The 19,085-nt window shown below is 40.2% G+C and overlaps 1 protein-coding gene across 1 annotated transcript in view; it reads left to right on the plus strand.

Annotated features, from left to right (window-relative positions):
* Nucleotides 1–19,085, plus strand: part of RALGAPA2 (Ral GTPase activating protein catalytic subunit alpha 2) — a 340,826-nt gene that overhangs the window by 50,172 nt on the left and 271,569 nt on the right. Inside the window, exons 3-4 of the mRNA XM_077750219.1 lie at nucleotides 3,145–3,255; nucleotides 8,782–8,834. Coding sequence (XP_077606345.1) covers nucleotides 3,145–3,255; nucleotides 8,782–8,834 — 164 coding nt within the window. The remainder of the gene's footprint in view (nucleotides 1–3,144; nucleotides 3,256–8,781; nucleotides 8,835–19,085) is intronic.

The raw sequence follows: 19,085 nt of genomic DNA on the forward strand, positions 1-19,085 counted from the left end.
AGAAGTAAATGAATAAATGAGATAATTACAACTAATCTTAAATGCTGTATGGGGAGAATCGTGTGAAGAGGACTTCCAGGCCAGTGAGGATTCCTCACATATATAAATAAAGCTGAATATGTTATGGATGTGATGCTCTTAATTTCCCTGTGTATCAAGTTACCTTAAAGATATCTAATGGTCTTGATGGTAAGTACTTCGAGTACTTGAAGCTCTGCCCCATCCATACCTCATCCACAAGAAAGACAGTGAATGGCTGAGGAGGAAGGTGGCTATTATCTGGACTTCTAGCTTCATGTGAGGCTCAGAGTCTGTATGAGTGTTCCTCAGCCTTGACTAGGAGCCTCTTTATTTGGGTTGCTCTATTTGAGTATCTCTGATGGACCAAGGGGGACCCAGGAAAAATGGAGTCATTGATCACCCAGTACCTTGATGTGCCACCTTGCTGCATCAGTGCACTCACATCCTCAATGCCAGAGAAAAAACTCACTTGCTAATGGCATTCTGTGTCTGAGGCCCCTTCACTGGTGAGCAGTCAGGCATCTATCCATTGCAGGACTTGTGAAGGAAGAAGGCATGGTGATAGGATGACCTGTGAAGAGTATATATGGGCCACTTTCAGGTTTCTTTGAAGAAATAATATATGATCCCAGTTCTGAAGGATGGGAGGGAATGAGCTATATAGAGATTGGGGTGGGGGCAGTGCAGACTGGAGGTTCCCCAAATGGAGAACATGTTTGACAAGTTTAAGGGATTGAAAGTAGTTACTGTGGCTGGAGTGTAGAGTGTGAAGGACAGAGTAGTGTGAAATGAAGTTGGCATTGAATGGAGGAAACGATGCAGGGCCTTATAGGCCATGGTCAAGAGTTTGGATATTAAGTACTACTGAGGTCATTGGGAGGCTTTGAGTGAAGGAATGGCCTGGTTTGATTTACATTGTTAAGTTTTCTGCTGGCTGCATAGTGAAGGATGGACTGTGAAGGAGAGAAGTAGAAGCTGGAATCTGGACAGAGGACATGTTGCAGCCTGGGTGAGGATTTGTGGTGATATAAGCCAAGCAGGGCTGTGGAGAGTGACAAGTGCCCAGGGCTGGTGCATATCAGAGTCTGACACACTGGAGACGGGCTGTGAAGAGTGAGAAGGACCTGGGATGACAGGCAGATGGGTGGGTGGTAGGGCCTGAGGGAAGAACAGAATTTGAGGGGAGAACAATACTTTCCTTTGGACATGTTTGATTTGAGGAGCCTTATAAACCCTCATGTAGAGAAATCCAGCAGGCTTTGAGGCAGAGCTTGCAGGGTCCTCAGCAGAGGAGTGAAATCTCTCTCTTGATAGTACCAGGGATTTAAAAGTGGGTTAGGCCATTCCTTTCCTATAGGCATATGACATAATGGTTTACATGTTATGGTCATTATCCTATCATTGTATGTTACAGTCTATTTTATTTAACTCATTCAAGAAAATGTTTGGATTTCTTGAAATAAATAAATTTGGTGCTAGATGTAGGGGACCTAATGATACATGGGATGGACTGAGTGGTCTGTAGATTTTGTAGTATCTGTAACAGTGAAGCTGGATCGATCATTCCTTCAAAATTAAGTCAAGAATTCCATCAGGAGGGATTCCATCAGTAATTAAGTGGAGTATCATATGTTTTATGACTTGAGAACCAGACTGTGAGACAATAGCAGAGGTACTGACCTAGTCTCCAGGTGGGCTGGGGATGTTCAGCTACCAGTGAGTGCTAGAGGAGCTGGCGGGTGAAGTGTGCTTCAGAGGGAACAGTTAGTGGTGGGTGGGCCAGCAGTTTGTATTGGAGTGAAAATGGACAGAATCCTTTCTGGGAACTGCACATTCTGTGGAAGGTACTCAAGGATTCCTTGGCAAGATTATGTAGCATATAAGAATGCTCATACTAGTGTCATTGCTACTGCTTTCACATAGGTAAATTTGTTAGTTGCCAGGAACTTCCACCGCTCTGTGCTATTATTTGGGGGTAGAAAATAGAGTGTGAAATTGACATCTCATACGACTTCACAAACACCATTATCAGAATGATGTAGTTATCTGAGGACAACAACTCCTTAGATTCACCAGCATTAGTGCTAAGTTTATGGAACTTAAACATCATAATGGAGGTGTTCACATATATTCACAGTAGTAGGACCCCAGAAGAAACTGAATCCACTTTGTCATAGATTGAATAGCAATCTTGGATAATCCTTGCAGAATTTAAAGAAGCTATTTTTAATTTTCCCAAGGTTTACTGGTATATTCTTCCCAAGAGCTAACACCTTGTTCAGGATCCTGTTGTAAATGGCACAAGCACCTTGTTTGCTAAGGAGAATGTACACGGGTGTGTCAGCCGTGGATCACTGCTCTGACCAGAGTTGTGAGGGATAGTTGGGCCTCTGGAAGAAGTGGCTCTATTGCTGCTGTCGTGTCACTGGGCTAAGCTCCCTGCACAACCTCCCTGACTAGCTGCAGTCCCTGGGTTAGCAGAATTGGTACAACAGGGAGAAACACTGCTCAGGGCAACAATGGGAACACATGGAGGCCCCCCCACCCCGCCCCCCGTCGTGTCCAAGCAGGAGTAGAACAGGTCACCTGGGAGCTCGAGAGAAGGCTATAACCAGTGGCCCAGTTGGAAGTGTGCTGGGGAACACCTGCTAGTTCTCTTGAGCTGGTCTCAGGTCAGTGGGGAGGGAGGAGACTGGCCCATGTTGGACTCCAGCAGCAAAATTGTTTTTCACATGTACAATCTCATCCCTCTTTATGGCCTATGTCAAAAGCCACATCCTTTATATGAATTTCTATTCCTTACCCTCAACAGGAAGGAATCTTGTTCCTTCCCAGACCTGCACTCACCACTGGCCTTCTAGCTGATCTGTGAATGCTGTGCCCCCGTGGCTCCTGATGCCCTTGAATCAGTCTCCTGTAGGGTGTGTGTTTGTGGGAGGGGCCCCAGACCTATTAAGGTCTCTTAGTAGAGAACAAATGGTTAGGGATACTATTTTCTTTGTTCTGTTTTGTCTCATAGGGGGATACAGCTAGTTTTTACTTTCCTTCACTTCTGAAAAGGTTGTTTGTGAGATCTGATAGTTGTGTAAGGTTATTGTCATAATGGAAACTTTTTCTTTTCAGATAATGTGGACGCAAGTGATCTTAAGCAGTTTTTTGAGACCAACTATTCTCAGATATATTTCATCTTCTATGAAAATTTTATAACACTGGAAAATAGTTTGAAATTAAAAGGTAAGGATTTCTACAAAACAATTGCTTTTTTTCTTTTATAGTTTATTGTAAAGTTGGTTTCCATATAACACCCAGTGCTCATCCCAACAAATGCCCTCCTCCATGCCCATCACCCCCCTTCCCTTCTTCCCTACCCCCATTAGTCCTCAGTTTGTTCTCAGTGTTCAAGAGTCTCTCATTGTTTGCCTCCCTCCCTCTCCCCAGCTGTTTTCTCCCCATCCCCTCCCCCATAGTCCTCCATTAAGTTTCTTCTAATCCACCTATAAGTGAAAACATATGGTATCTGTCTTGCTCTGCCTGACTTATTTCGCTCAGCATAACACCCTCAAGGTCCATCCATGTTGCTACAAATGTCCAGATTTCATTCTTCCTCATTGCCATGTAGTATTTCATTGTATAGATAAACCACATCTTCTTGATCCATTTGTCAGTTGGTGGACATTTAGGCTCTTTCCATAATTTGGCTATTGTTAAAAGTGCTGCTATGAACATTGGGGTACATATGCCCCTATGCATTAACACTTCAGTATCCCTTGGGAAAACAATTGTTTTCTATAAGTTTTTTTTAATGTCCAGAAAGTGTAAAAGGTTGTATGTGTCGTGAGTTACAAGTTGGTGGGAGATTGCAGTGGTTAGCATCTTTGTTTCCCTTAAGCTTTCTCTTATGTAGCTGTTACTTGAACAACAAATGACTGAAGGGAAAATGGAAGAAGAAACCCACAGAAGGCATGAGTTCCACAGGAATAATTTACTTAAAAAGAAAAAATAAAAGTAGTATGGACACACTGTAAAAAAATTCAGACTCCATTAAGGGGTTTGTAATGAAATTTGAACCATACGTTTTGCCTAGACCCCCAGTCCTGCTCTCCACGCAACCACTATTAAAAGTTTCATGTATTTCTTTCTCTATATGGTATTAATGGGTTATGTTTATATTTGTTTATGGTTATGCCCATATCTACTTACATAAGATATTCTTTGAAAAACCAAGTCAATAACGTCCACTGCACAGTCCTGCACAGTCCGTTCTGTATTTAGGTGGCAGGATAGTGTAGCCTGGGGATCTACCCTGGGTTTGGATCCTGGCCCTACCCTTCTGGCTGTTTCTCCTTGGGCAACCTCCCTCTGACTCAGCTATCAGCATTGGACAGGTTAAAATGTATCTGGGATTTCAAGACAGAGTGTGGCACATAGTATGTGCTCAGTAAATGTTGGCTGCCATCATCACCTTGTTTATTTTCCTGCAGTCTGTTTTGGAAATCCTTACATGTTAGCACCCTTATTTCTGCCTCAGTTTTATTTATTTATTAAACAAGCTTTTTATTTGAATATAGTTGACACATAACATTACATTAGTTTCAGGTGTACACATTGTGCTAGGTTCACCACAAGTGTAGCTACTACCTGTCATCATGCAGCACTATTACAGAACCAGTGACTATCTATATTCATTATGCTGTGCCTTTCATCCCTATGACTTGCTCATTCCACACCCGGAAGCCTGTACCTCCCGCTTCCCTTCACCAATTTTGCACATTCCTCCCAATACCCCCTCCCCTCTTGCAACCATCAGTTTATTCTCTGGATTTATAGTTTGATATTGCCTTTTGTTTGTTTACTCATTTGTTTTGCTTTTTTTTAGATTCTACATATGAGTGAAACCATATGGTATTTGCTTTTCTCTGACTTACTTCACTAAGCATTATATCCTCTAGGTACATCCATGTTGTTGCAAAATGTCAAGGTGTCATCCTTTATTATAGCTGAGTAATATACCCTTGCATATATATACATATACACACATACACACACCACTGCATCCTCTTCCTATGGACACTTGGGTTGCTTCCGTTCCTTAGCTATTGTAAGGAATACTGCAGTAGGCATAGGGGTGTGTATGCTTTCAGAATGTTGAGTCTGGTTCATAAGCTGCCATGACAACAGTGGGAACCCTGGAGCGGAGCCAGGTTTGGGAGGGAGGAGGATGAATGTAGCTTTGGGCAGTCTTAGTTGAGATGCCTTTGGGACACTCAGGTGTTGGTTCTGGCTGGATAGTAAAAATATAGGGACTGGAGCTTAGGAGAAGAGAGGGGCAATTGTGCTGTTGCCAAGGGAGAAATTCTTTGCAGAGAAAGTGACAGGGATTTTGGATAAGTCCTTCTTTTATTGGACAGATAAAAAGGAAAGATAAAGAAGTAGTGCTTGGGGCTGGGAAGGCAGTTGGGTGCCAGGAAAGTGTTTTGTCATAGAAATCCAGAGAAAGAGAATTTCAGGGAATGAAGTGTGATCAATGTCTGACGATGCAAAAAGTAGAGCCGTAGGACTAGGACGTGGCAGCGCATCGAGGAAGTTGTTCCTGAGTGCTGAAAGAATGGTCTAGCTGAGTAGTGGGATCAGAAACCAAATGGGGAGAAATGGAGTCAGTGAAGGCTACACACAAGAATACCCTTTTAGAAGGTTTGATGATGAAGACATCGCCTTCAATGTCAAAAGACATTCATTTGATGATGAAGAGGATTGTATCTCAAGGAGTAGCTTGGTCATGCAAGGGTTTTGAAGGATGCCCTTGCCTGTTTGCAGACTGATGAAAGGGAGATAACAGATGATGCAGGTGTTGGGGGATGTGGGTTGAGACAGAATCAGGTATACAGAAGAGGATGCAGAGAGGCATGTATAGATGCCCTGACTGCTTCTGTAAAACCTGAGGCAGATGTTAGGCACGGAGGGGAAGGACTGTGGGACAACACACTGTGGTGGTCTCTGACATAGAGACTAGGCTCTTGAAAGTCAACAAATCAAATATGGACATGTGTCCAAGGATGCCAACAGGTGATTTTGTTTTTTGTTTTTTAATGAATTGCTCAGGTTTTCCCCCTGTGATTAACAAATTCATTTAAATCTCGAGCTTATTTTTTTTCCAAATTGTTAGATATCTCAGATATGAAACAATTTGATTTTTAATTTGTTTTCCAGTTTTGCTCCACTTTTTCCCACAGGTGTGTGGCGGAGAAAAGTGTGATATTATGGGTAATCAAAATACCAAAAGAAATATATTAAAATCTCTTACCTTAAAGAAAGCCCTACAAACAAAAAGCCCCATTTTATTTATTTTTTTAATGTTTACGTATTTTTGAGAGAGAGAGACAGACAGACAGAGCACAAGTGGGGGAAGGGCAGAGAGAGAGGGAGACAACAGAATCTGAAGTAGGCTCCAGGCTCTGAGCTGTTAGCATAGAGCCCCATGTAGGACTTGAACTCACGAACTGGGAGATCATGACTTGAGCTGAAGTCGGACGCTTAACCGACTGAGCTACCCAGGCTGCCAAGCCCCATTTTAAAGGCTACTCTGTCCCTCCTTTCCCTCCCTATTGCTTTCTTTGTCCTTTTAGAAAAATCTCATTGCTCAAGGCTGTATCAATTAGTTTGTGCTGCATAACAAATTACATTATAAACTATCCCAAAACTAGTGCTTTAAAAGAACCAGTCATGAAAAAATAAATAAATAAAAGAACCAGTCATTTAGCTTATAATTTTCTGGGTTTGTTGAACAGTTCCTCAAGTTTAGGCTGGCACATGCTTCTCGCATCAGCTGGTAGTGGATGGGCTCATTTACATGTCTTGTAGTTGGCAAGCTATTGACCAGGGCATCTTAGTTCTCCTCCGTGCTAGCAGGCTATCTTGAGCTCCTTTACATGCTGGCCTTAGGGTTCCAAGCTCAGCAAGTACATTAGGCTTTTTAAGGTTGTGCTTGCCTCCCAGTTGCTAATGTCACATTGGCCAGAGCAAGCTACAGGGCATCTCAGATGCAACATATAGAGAAACAGACATCTCTTGATAGGAGAGGAAAAACTGTCTTCATTCTTGCAGTCTACAATAAAGAATCATAGTGAAGAACCAATAAAAATAGGGTGAGATTTTGCAATTTCTTGCTTTTAATACAATCTGTGTTTTGATTGGAGTACCAGTAAGAAAGTATACCAAAACAGCAGAATAAAGGAAGATGTTTGCTAGAAATAATGAAATTATCTTGTGATAACCAACCTTATTGGCTCTACCTTCAAAATATATCCAGAATCATTGGCCTCTTCTCACTACCTGTGCTGGTAATGCTAGTGCTCCCATTATGTTCACCTGGATTATTGCATGCCCCAGAAAAATGGTCTTTCCCTTTCCACTGTTGCACCCTGCACCCCTTCCAGAGTCTCTTCAGAAGAGCAGTTGGAGTGATGCTTTAAAAATGTTTCAGATCATGTCTTAGCACTCCGAACCCTCAAATGGCTTCCCAGTTCTGGAAGTAATTATAGTAGTCTCACACCCTACCTGCCTGCCTTTATCCTACTGCTTTCTAACCTCATCTGATGCAGTTCTCCTCCTTCATTCCAGACACAAAAGCTTTCTTACTGTTTCCTGACCATGCCAAACTTGCTCAGCCATATGGACTTTACACTGTCCAATTCCTCTGCCTAGAACACATTTCTCCCAAATTTCTATGTGGCTTCTTCCCTTTCTTCTTTCAGATCTTTGCTCAGATGTCATCTCATCAGCCCTGTGTTCTTTGACTTTCCTAGTCAAAATTGCATACCATGCCTTTTGGCTTTCCCATCTACCTTCCCTCTTATTTTTCTCATTTATTGGATGCTTCCTCCTGTCAGAATATAAACTCCTCAGGGCAAGGATTGTTGTGTTCTGTTCACTCCTGCATCCTCAGGTACTGAAAGAATCCTTAGAATGACACAGAGCCATTCTTCAGTATTTGTTCAATGAATGAATGCTATCTTACCTCATAGAGCTGTGGGGACTCAGTTACATCAGGGGTCCACAACATACAGCTTAGTGCCTGTTTTTATAAATAATTTTTTGGACACAGCCATACCCATTTCATTCATGTGTTATCCATGGCTGTTTTTACCCCATCATGGCAGAGTTAAATGGTTGCAAGAGAGGTTGTAAAGCCTAAAATATTTACTATCAGCCCTTTACAGAAAAAGTTTCCTAAGCTAGTTGCTGAATGCCAAGCACTTAGCACAGGGCTTGCTGCTTAGAAACTGGACAGTAAGTGAAAATTGCTGCTATAGGTTTTTAGTTTTTATTATTGTTATTATCAAAAGGACTGTGTGCAATTGCCTAAAGAGTTGCATGACTTTTTATAGTTAAGACTGCTGTATGCCCTTTCATATCAAAAAAGTGAAAATTCTTTCTTTGCTTTTGCTGTACATTCCATCATAACTTGAGCTCAGAAGTAACTAATTGAGAAATGAGTAAATTGCCTTCCATGGGTTGATAGTGACCTGGAAAATGTGGAAGCCGTGTTTAAAGAGTTAGTGAGGAGAACCTCTGCTAGATGTGGGCTCGGGTGGTCTGGCTTGGGGTCCGTCTATATCCCTGATGTGGGTTCCACACTACCTCCTCGTAGTTTTTGAATAAATGAATGTATCTTGAAGTTTAAATGTTTTTGATATAACATAATTCTTAATATCCTAAAATTTATACATTGTCATGATAACTACTGTTTTTTATGTATTCCAGGGAATAATAAGTCACAAAGGGAGGAGCTGGACTCCATCCTCTTTCTTTTTGAAGTAAGTTTTTGTTAATTCATTTAGCTTTTAAGATTTTTGCTGAAAATATGATTTTTAGGCCTTAATTTCATTTGAAGACATAAAAAATGATAGGTATGTATTTCTTTCCTTCCTCTTTTACAAACAATGCTGCCAAGAATGTTCTTGCGATTTTTTTTTTTTTTGGAAAAGTGGAAGAATTTTTGCTATATGGTTACCTAGATGTGGAATATATACACATTTCAAATACTGGTATTGTCAAATTGCTCTTCAAAAAGGTCATATAAAGTTATATGTAAACTTATATGGAAATTGTGTGTGTGTTTCCCCAACCAACACTGGTGACTTTTTTTTTTTAATATATGCAAACTGTTGTGTGAAAACTTATTCTTTTTAATATATTTTTCTGACCACTAGTGAGATTTCAATCTTTGTATGTATGTGTGTGTTCATGTGTGTTGATTGTTTATTCTTTTTTTTTTTTAACTTTATTTATTTTTGGGAGAGATTGAGCACATACCAGCTGGGGAGGGGCAGAGAGAAGGAGAGAGAGAGAATCCCAAGCAGATTCAATGCTGTCAGAACAGAGCTGGATGTGGGGCTTGATCTCACGAACGATGACCTGAGCTGAAATCAAGAGTTGGTCATTTATCTGAGTGAGCCACCCAGGCACCTCAGATCATATATTCTTTTAAAGGTTGAAACAATATTTGGGTGTGGTTCTTGACCTATTAAGCTTAAAGTCTTTCTTGTCCACATGTATTAGACAAGTGGCCAGATTACTGATACCTTCGCAACTATACTAGAATCAAATTGTACGTTCTGAAAGTTAATTGTTGGTTATCTAAAAATTATTCACGATTTGAAGAGACGTGCTTAGGTTGGTGTGAGGTCAACTTTATGACTCTAAAGGACATATTTGTTGCAGAGCTGGCTGGAGGGGGAGGCCAGGGGAGAAGGCTCTCCATGGACTTTTTGGATTTGTGGATTTATGAAATAAAATAGATCTGGAAACCTCTCTGGCCCAGTACTTGACTCATGGTTGGTACTCAGTAACTGTGGTTCCTCTTTCTTTCCTTTAAGGGCTATACTCCTTCTCCAGAGTAATAACTCTATTATTTTATGGTGGTTGCTGTATTTCATTCTTGTGAATGAAACCTGTGCAGAGGAGTTGTTTTTAACAGGATCTTTAAGTCTGTCACTTAAATATGTATTTAATGATCATCATTTGTTTGAACTGTTTCATTAATATAAATTATCTTATATATGTAGCACTTGATATATTTACTAAAGGATCTATAACATAAATACAAGTTTTGAAGCATGGCCATAAAGCTTATTCTCTTGATCCCCCCCTCCCCCTCCCGCATTTTAAGTAGTGGAAAGTATTTAGGTGCTTCTCCTTGATCCTGTTCTTTTTCTCCTCTGGAGGCAGTCACTCCCTTGGATTATGCTTTTCCCTTTCTTTTTTAAAAACGGTTTTACCACAAGTATTTGTATCCCTAAACAATGCATTGTGCAGTTTTGTTTGGTTTTGATTGTAATAAAAATGGTCTCACATGGTATATAATCATCTGTGGCTTGCCTTTTACACTCAACATTATTTCTGAGATTTATCCATGTTTTGAATTTAGCTCAAGTCCATCCCATTCCCACTGCTGGATTAAGTGGATATGTATGATTTATTTAATGCCAACATTTTGTTTATAGATTTAATTTTTGTTGTTTTCTTGGTGAACAAGAAACACTGGTTGTGAATAATGACAAGCTTGCCAGTTAGTCTGTTTTCTTGTCTTACTGTACCAGACCAGCCCTCCAGTTTGTTGGTATATAGACATGATAAAGATGGCCATCCTGCTTCTGATTCAAAGCAAGTTTTGTTAATGTTTATTATTCAGGATAATGTTTTCTATAAAGTTTTGGTAGATAGTCTTTATCAGATGAAGTTCACTTCTATTTTTAGTTTGGTAAGTTTTATAAGAAGTCATAGATGGGTTTTGAAGTTTCCAAAAATTTTTTTTCTGCATTAACTGAGATAACCATGTGATGATCCTTCATGAATATTTATGTGGTGAATTGCAGTTCTGAATTTGGGAGATGCTAATACTTTGTTTCCATTTTTGGATCTATGTTCAAACCTCAGGTTGGCCTAAATTTCTTTTCCTCACATTGTTTCTGAATGATCCTATTATAAAGGTTGTAGAACCTGGTGTTAAACATTCTTTTTCTATTATATAAAATAGTTTGTATAAGATTGGAATGATCTGTTCCTGGAATGTTTTTTAATATTTCCTGTAACAACCATCTGAAACTGGTGCTGTTTTGTTTTGGTTTTAGTGGGAAGATTTTTAACACTCCGTTCAGTTTCTTTAATCATTTTAGGATTTTTCAGGTTTTCTATTTTTTTTTTTTTTGATTCAGGTTTGGCAAACTGTATTTTAAGAATTTGAGTAGTTCTAGGGGCACCTGGGTGGTTCAGTCTGTTAAGCTTCTGACATTGGCCTAAGTCATGATCTCATGGTTCATGGGTTTGAACCCCGCATCAGGCTCTGCGCTGGCGTCCTGAGCCTGCTTGGGATTGTTTCTCCCTCTCTCTCTGCCCCTGCCCTGCTTGCTCTCATTCTGTTTCTCTCAAAATAAATACATAATTTAAGAAAAAGAATTTGAGGAATTATAAGAATTTCTGATCAACAGAGTTTTAAAATTTATTGGTGTGACCCTTCTTTTAAGGGTCATAATTCCATATTTCTTTCAGTTTTATCTACTCCGCATTGATCTTTATTGTCTTCAATTGTTATGTATATTAGACAACAGTATTAGCAGTAGCAACAAGTAAAAGTACTTGTGTCCTCTTTACAAATATTTTGCTAGCTTCTGGTTACCATTGCAGCAGCTTTAAACTCTGTTCCCTGTCTACTTGTTCCTTTAAATGCCTTTTCTCTCTGGCTTCTCTTAAAATCTTTTTCTTAGTCTTTGGTGTCCTGCAGCTTCACCATAGAATGTCTACTTGAAGATTTCTTGTCTTGCTTGGTATCTATGTGCTTCCTATATTTCTGGATTCAGATCATGTAAGATTTCTGTAAAACAGCTGCTATCTTCTCAAATGTTGACTCTTTTCTGTCCTTCTGGGGTATTTCTCAGGATTCTTGTTTAAAACTCTTGCTCTGTCCTCCATGTCTCTCCAGCATGCTTTCACCCTCTTCCCCAGCCTCCTTGTGCTGCACTCAGGGGATGTCTTCAGTTCTGCCTTCTGGTTGCATGAACTCCTTGTCCGGGTCTCATCTGCTGCTGAAGCATTCTACTGTGTTTAGATTGCAATTATTGTTTTTTCATGTTTTAACTTCCTTAAGTTTGGTGTTCATGGGTGGCTGGTTGCTTTTGATAGGCTCTCAATCCTTGTTTGGTGTTAGACCTCTTGTTTTCTTGAACATTTAACAACGTAACATTTTGTATTCTATATCTGATCATTCCAATATTTAGCCTTCAGTTGTCTAAATCTGCTGTCTCAACATGGCTTCTTTACTTACATGCTTTTTTGACTGGATTTTGAAATCAGATTTAATTAAACATAGATTTAATTGAACATAGATTTAATCTGTTTCAATCCTGTATTTTTCTGGAAGGTTTATTTTTCTTTTGCCAGGAGGCTGGAAGTGTTCTTGGGACCACTTTGGCTCCATTTGAGGATCCTGGTTTATAAATGGAATCTCAGGTTCATTCCTGAAACTTACGGTGTGGTGGGAACTGGACTCTATAAGGCACAGACTAGATCTAGAGATCTTGCAGTAGAATTGGCCTTAGTTCTCAGGCAGCCTGAATTGTTTCTCTTGAGCTTGTTGCTTACAGATTAGGTTTTTGGTTGACTTTTCTTCTCTCACCTTCCTTCTTGCTACCTCCTTTCCTACCATTTTTTAAGTCTTTTGTTAGGTTCTCAGTATTTTCTAAAGCCCAGATGTGTTTTGAGAATTACATTTGCTGCCACTGATTGCAAATCTAGTTGTCCTGCAGTGAGAAAGCCTATTAGGGACTGTAGTCGTATACCTCCCACAGAGGAGGTTTTAATACCTTCTCATGTCCAGAAATTCTAGATTAGGGAGTGTGTTATTACAGATACATTACCGTCTACAGAGGATTAGTTGCCTATATAATAGAACAAATATATATTATTCAAAGCTTCATAAAACTTTCATTTTGCATAGTAAATATGAATGAATAATGAACTGGCATTACTTTTGTTTATGCTTATGTTCTCTTTCTGTCTCTAGCTATAGAAGGTAGGTTGTAATTTGTTTGGTTCATTCTGAGAATTAAGTAACTTCATTGCTACTTTCTACAAGTTAGTGCCATATAAAGAGATGGTTTACGAGGATTTGGTGGTAAATACTTATCAAGGTGTAAATAATTGGGGAAGGCTTCCTTTACAAGAGGTGTCTTTATTAAGACATGTTAAATCACAGAAGGGATATCATGTAAAGACAGTCTGTAAATAGGAAGTGGATTGGAAGAAAGCACAGAGGTGAGAGAGAGAGTTCAGAAGGCTCGGAAGGAGAGTATGTAAGGAGATCTGCTGACTGGCTCTGTAAGTCCGGGGCAACCTAGAAGGGAACCTTTGTGAAAGGAAGCAGTAGTGTTTGCATGTAATGAGATACTGGAGACATTACAGTGCTCTGATGAAGCAAGTGGTGTCCAGTCAAGGCTGCCAGCTCAGTTGAAGTCATGGTTTCAGGCAGCAAGCACACCTTTCCATCTGCCTTTATCTCCAGTGGAAGGACTTGTAGTCTTTGAAGTTGACCTCCAGACACCTTTCTTTGCCTGTGGCTGCAAATCTGTGCATTGCTTAGAGTTCCTGTGGTTGCTGGTTCATGGAGATGTCTGTCACACTTTCTTTTTTTTTTTATCTGAAATTCACTTGTTAATTTTACTCTTCTTTTAAAAATATATTTCATTGATCATTGTCATGTGTTTCAAATGAGAGTGGGGAGCTGATAGTGTGGGACCCCATGAAATGAATTTACATTGCCATCTTGACCAGAATATAAGTGTTTTACATGGCCTTTCTGTGTCATCCTTTCCTTTTGAAGTGGGTTCTGTCTTCCCAGTTTTTCAATGGAAGAATGGGGGCTTTGTTGTGTTAGGTGACCTGGCCAAGATTGCACATCTATCAAATGGTAGGTAGAGATTTAACCACTGGCCTACTGTAGAACCCATTTTCTTAACACAGAGCCATGTCACCTTCCATGTAGGAGTCTCAATATTCTCCTGCTTCTGAAGCTGTACCCACAGGCCATGTATACCAGTAGGTATCTGTTCTTGTATAGTTCATTCATTTATTACACACATTTATTGGATACCACCTTTGTGTCAGGCACGTTTCTAGGTGCTGCAGATATGGCAGTGGGTAAGTCAAACAGAACCCCCTGTCCTCACTGAGCATATATTACATTTCATTACATTGGGCATATGTACACTTCAAAGAGTACATTTGACTACAGCGTTCCCTGGTAACAATGGATTTATGTCGGAGCTCCAGTAATGACCTTCTGAGTCACAGAAAATTCTGAATGGCCCCTTGTAGAAGTGATACTTTGGTGGTAGCCCTTGAGGTAGCTACCTGCATAGGGGAAAAGGAGGGCTGGTATAGAAATGTAAGGCACATGATAAATGGGCTTCAAGGCCAAATAATTCACTTGACTTTGAGAATCTTTTGGATTCAGTAGTTGAGAGGCTGTTTTAATGGTACATGGGATTTGTTTTAATCAGGTATGTCAGACAGACACACAGACATGAAAATGACTGCCAGGAAGGAAGACATTTTCATTGTACTCACAGGACTACAACAGAAACAGAAGTCATGGCATGCCAGAGGACTAGGAAGAGAAGCCCCAGAGAACATAGAGCAGGCAGAGAGAGGGGAACGGAGGAGGGGAGCCTTTATTGTGATTTTTGAGGGAAGGAATGGGCAAGGCAAGGTAAGCAAGCTAAGCATGTTTAGGATTGGATAGTTTGGATAATTTTGACAGGCTCTGGGCTGTAGAGGTGGTCCCTAGTTGTCTAGTACCTAATCCCCAGGTGACTTGAAGAGGAGGATAGTGTCCCAAGTGTGAGGGCCCATAAGAGGAGGTAGTTGTGGGAGTGGATTTGGGATTGGTTGGTTTGCCTGTCAAAGGCATTTGGGCAGGTCCTAAATGTCAGAGCATCAAGAATACAGAAAATATGAACATAGAGTTAATACAAAGATGTTTCGAGTTGTCTGCCATATTATATGCCATTAGTATAGAAATGTAGTAGTTTGGTGTTATATGGTTAAGAAAATTCTAGAATTTGATAGCAAGTTATTTCCTCACCCCCATATCCCCACTCCAGTTAAAATATACATTGACAGAAGGGGTTTAATTTCAAAGCTGGCCTAGGAATGCTACTCATTTTTCTATTTTCAAATATCACAGAGTTAGCTATCACAGATGTACAGGACATTTGACTTTTAGATTCCTTATTTTTAGATTTATCCAAATTACCCCACCAGATTAAATGAGTCCTGTTTTTTCCTTCCTAGAGACCTGAACGGTTTCCTTATAACCTGTAAAGTGTGGTGTGAGATGGGCCAATAGTCCAAGCCCCTCCGTGTTCCCTGTGTGGCTTTCTTTCACCCGTCATTGGGGGTGTTGTTTGTTGGAGGTGCTCTCTCACACACATACTGCTTTGCTTACTGCCCCTTTACCTCTTTTTGCATAATTTTACTTCTGGCCTCCTGCTTTATGTAATTCTGCTTTCAGGGACTGCCCTTTGCTCGCCTCGTCATCTGGCCCATACTTTCAGGCTCTGTTCAGACCCACTGATTTCTTCTGGCAACTCCAGCTAGAGATGCACCTTTTTTTCTGTGAACTTGTATAAATATGCTCCTGCTAGTTACCATTTCATTATGGTTAGGTATTCTTATGTTTTTCTGAAGTTGGCTGTATCATAGCTTCCTAATGTGACTGTAATGTTCTTGAGGCCAGCAACCATTTCATATAATCCTTTGTATTCTCCCTCCTACCCCCCCATAGTTACTTGCAACTGTTTATATTTAGTGTTGGATTAAAGCGTTTTAAATTCTCATCTTATTTCCCATGGGGTTATTTGTTATTTTTATGTTTAACATTTTCCTTCCTCACTTAAATCTCTCTGGATAAAAGAAATAGGAAGAAGGTTGCTTTAGATTAGGCCTTGACACTAACAAGCTGTGTGGCCTTGAGTTGGGTACTCTCCCTTTCTTTACCTGGGCTTTCTTGTCTGTAACATAAAGGAGAGGGACTGGATAGCTCTGGGGTCTCTTCCAGCTCTACCAACCCGTGACACTACAGATCAGGAAGTTCACAGGCAAATCTTCTAGCATGGAATTTAATTTCATGCTTTCATTTAGTTTTAAATATTAAATTGAATTGACTCTGACTAGCCATTTCAGATCTAAACATCTCATTGCGTTTTCTCTAAGGCAACTCTATTCAATAGAACTTTCTGTGATGATGGGAAGATTCTGTATCTGCACTACCCAATTAGGTAACTACCAGCCACATGGGCTGGTTAGTGCTGCTGCAACTAACTGAAGTTTTAATTTTAAATAATTGCATTTACTTTAAATTTTAAAATAGCCAGCTGTGGCTAGTGGCTAATGATTGGACAGAAAAGCTCAATAGTCTTCCCACAGAGCCATTTTACCTCATTTGAAAGACTTACATCTTTTTGTTAAATGCCTGGTTAAATCCTCAGCATGTTGCACATTGTGTTGCAGGGGACTTAACTTAAGGTTTAGGGTTTTATGGAAATGGTTTCCCTGGGCTTCTCAGCCATAGTTACCAAAGTGCCAGAGGCAGATAATGCCTTTTCCTCCTCCAGTTGGAGAAGCATGGCTTCAGAGTAGTCTTAATGCAAACACAAAATTGAAAAGCCACACACAGATTCATTCTACTCTTTTTATGCTTGTTTTATGTAATGAAAATAAGATTTTAAATAATGGCCAAATGAAGCAGTACTTTACTTCCCCCTCACAAGCCCCACCTTCCCTGCAGCCGCTTTCCTCCCCACAATACCAAGAAAACACGTATGGTGTCAGTTCAGGATACGTATGCTGTTTCTCCTTCTCCCTTCCTTTGGTGGCGGGTGGGGGTGGGGAAGGACTCAGGTTGGAGAGGCATGGGTGCTTAGGACACACCATAGCAGGTGAGCTACCCAGAGAATGAAGATGATCTGAGGGCCTCTGCATGGCCAGTCAGAGGAAGGGGAATATAACTATGGTCACTAATGTTTGTGTTTACTACTGAAGATGAAGTTGGCTTGTTTGAAATTTGCTGTAGACCTCCTACCTACCATCTCCCTTCCCTTCCTGTGTGGAGGTAATGCTGGATTGGAGGCAGGACGCACGTGTGGAGCCATGCGGGCTGTAGTTATGTTTGGAAGTTGTAATTGACTGGCAGTGAATCCAGGGCTGTGGTGGAAGCTGTCTTACTTTAATGGAATTCAACACTGGGTGTTCTTTTATTGTTCCAAGTGAGCTTATATAGATAGTGGGTTTAGCCTTTAATTCTTTTCCTCAAAATAGGGGAAAAGGATTTTACTAGCATATCGGATAATAATAACACAACTGGATACAGTGTGGTGCCCAGAGTCGTGTAAAAGAAGGTAAAATGAGTGGCTGGTTTTTACTCTGTACAGTTACTTTGTATTTTCCATCAGTAACTGGAGCTTTCATTTTATTTCCAATACAGATGGAAATTGTAACTTTTCACACTTAATAGAATCTCTCTACCTTAGATATTAATAATGGAGCAGTATTTTCCTGAAGAAAAACTAGAATTATGGATGCGCTATGATTACAAACAGTTCTGAGATGTTTGTTTCCATTTCTCCCCTCCCCCCCCACCTCATTTTCCTTCTCCCATCTTCTTTGTCCTTCCTTTTATGGAACTGTGTATCTTTTATGACTCCTTGCTGATGAAAACAAATCAGAAGCTCCTGCAGCGGTTCAGTGGAAAAGCTTGGGCCAAATCATAGACCAACACATCCAGTGCGGGTATCCAGCAGGATTCCATCATCCTTTTGCTTTCTTTATACAATGGCTAATGCCTTTTCTCACAAGCAAATTACACAGAGCAAGACAGCACAACTGTAGTTTTGCAAATAACCAGTTTCCCTATTCTCTGCTTTCCTTTGCTTTATTTGTCATTACTTATTTCAGGTTGTCTAGTGTGCAAACATACTTCAATGCCACTCCCTCCTCATGCTGAGGTGAAGGACTTCCTTCCACAAACCTCTCATGTTCCTGCCTTTTATTATTTTTTTCCACAAGGACCACTTTACTGTTATTGACTGGAGGAGGGACAAGAACAAATAAAATGAACAAGAAAGAGATTTTTCTTAAATCCTTGGAATTTCAGTTCTTATTGAGGATTTCAAATATTTGGATGCTTCCATGGACTTTTTTTTCTTTTAAAAGAATGATGCCAACTTTGAATACAGCTCCTGGGTCACTGCCATAATTCTAAATGGCTGATTGCAACTGGGAAAACAAACAAACAAACAAACCAATTCAGTGTTAGGTGATGTTTCCTGGAGAACATTTCAAAAAGAACTGAGCGGATAGAGACACTCATCTCCTACCTCCAAAGCTGCCTACATTCCAACTGACAGACAAAATCACCACCACTGGTTATCCTGACCAGAATGTTGTGTCACTTTTATGACATTAAGGGTATATTTTAATGTGTTATATATATTTTAAATGATAATACAGATAGGTGTGTAATTATTCTGGCTTCTTAATGTTAGTCATTACTTGTTTTTATTAATATTGAGCCCTTGGTTGGGAACAGCTCCAGATGATAGCAGTATTGTTATGGCATAGTGTGAACTACTCCATGACATTCCTTGAGGCCCCTCTGCAGGGGTTACAGACGATGCCTGGATAGCCATTTGTGCCCTTTCTTATTTGTCCCACATGTTGCTGGTGGTGGTGGTGGTGGTGGTGGTGTGTTAGCGTGTTAGCTCAGAAATCACTCCTCAGTTCTGTGCCCTATAATGGATATTGGGGGAATAATAAAACACATGGCCCAGGCCTTTCATTCCTATAGCCTCTGATTATACTCATGTCTGCTTTGAATCATGAGATGTTTATGATTTCTGCAAATGGGAAGATGCTAACAAAATATAAACATACATATAAAGCCCCTTCTGGAGATTTTTGTGGTTAAAATCTGATTATTTTATTATAGCATGGTAATAATGTGAATTAGACTA

This window comes from Crocuta crocuta, unplaced genomic scaffold (assembly GCF_008692635.1).
Source record: "Crocuta crocuta isolate KB4526 unplaced genomic scaffold, BGI_CrCroc_1.0 scaffold209, whole genome shotgun sequence".
Classification (NCBI taxonomy): domain Eukaryota; kingdom Metazoa; phylum Chordata; class Mammalia; order Carnivora; family Hyaenidae; genus Crocuta; species Crocuta crocuta.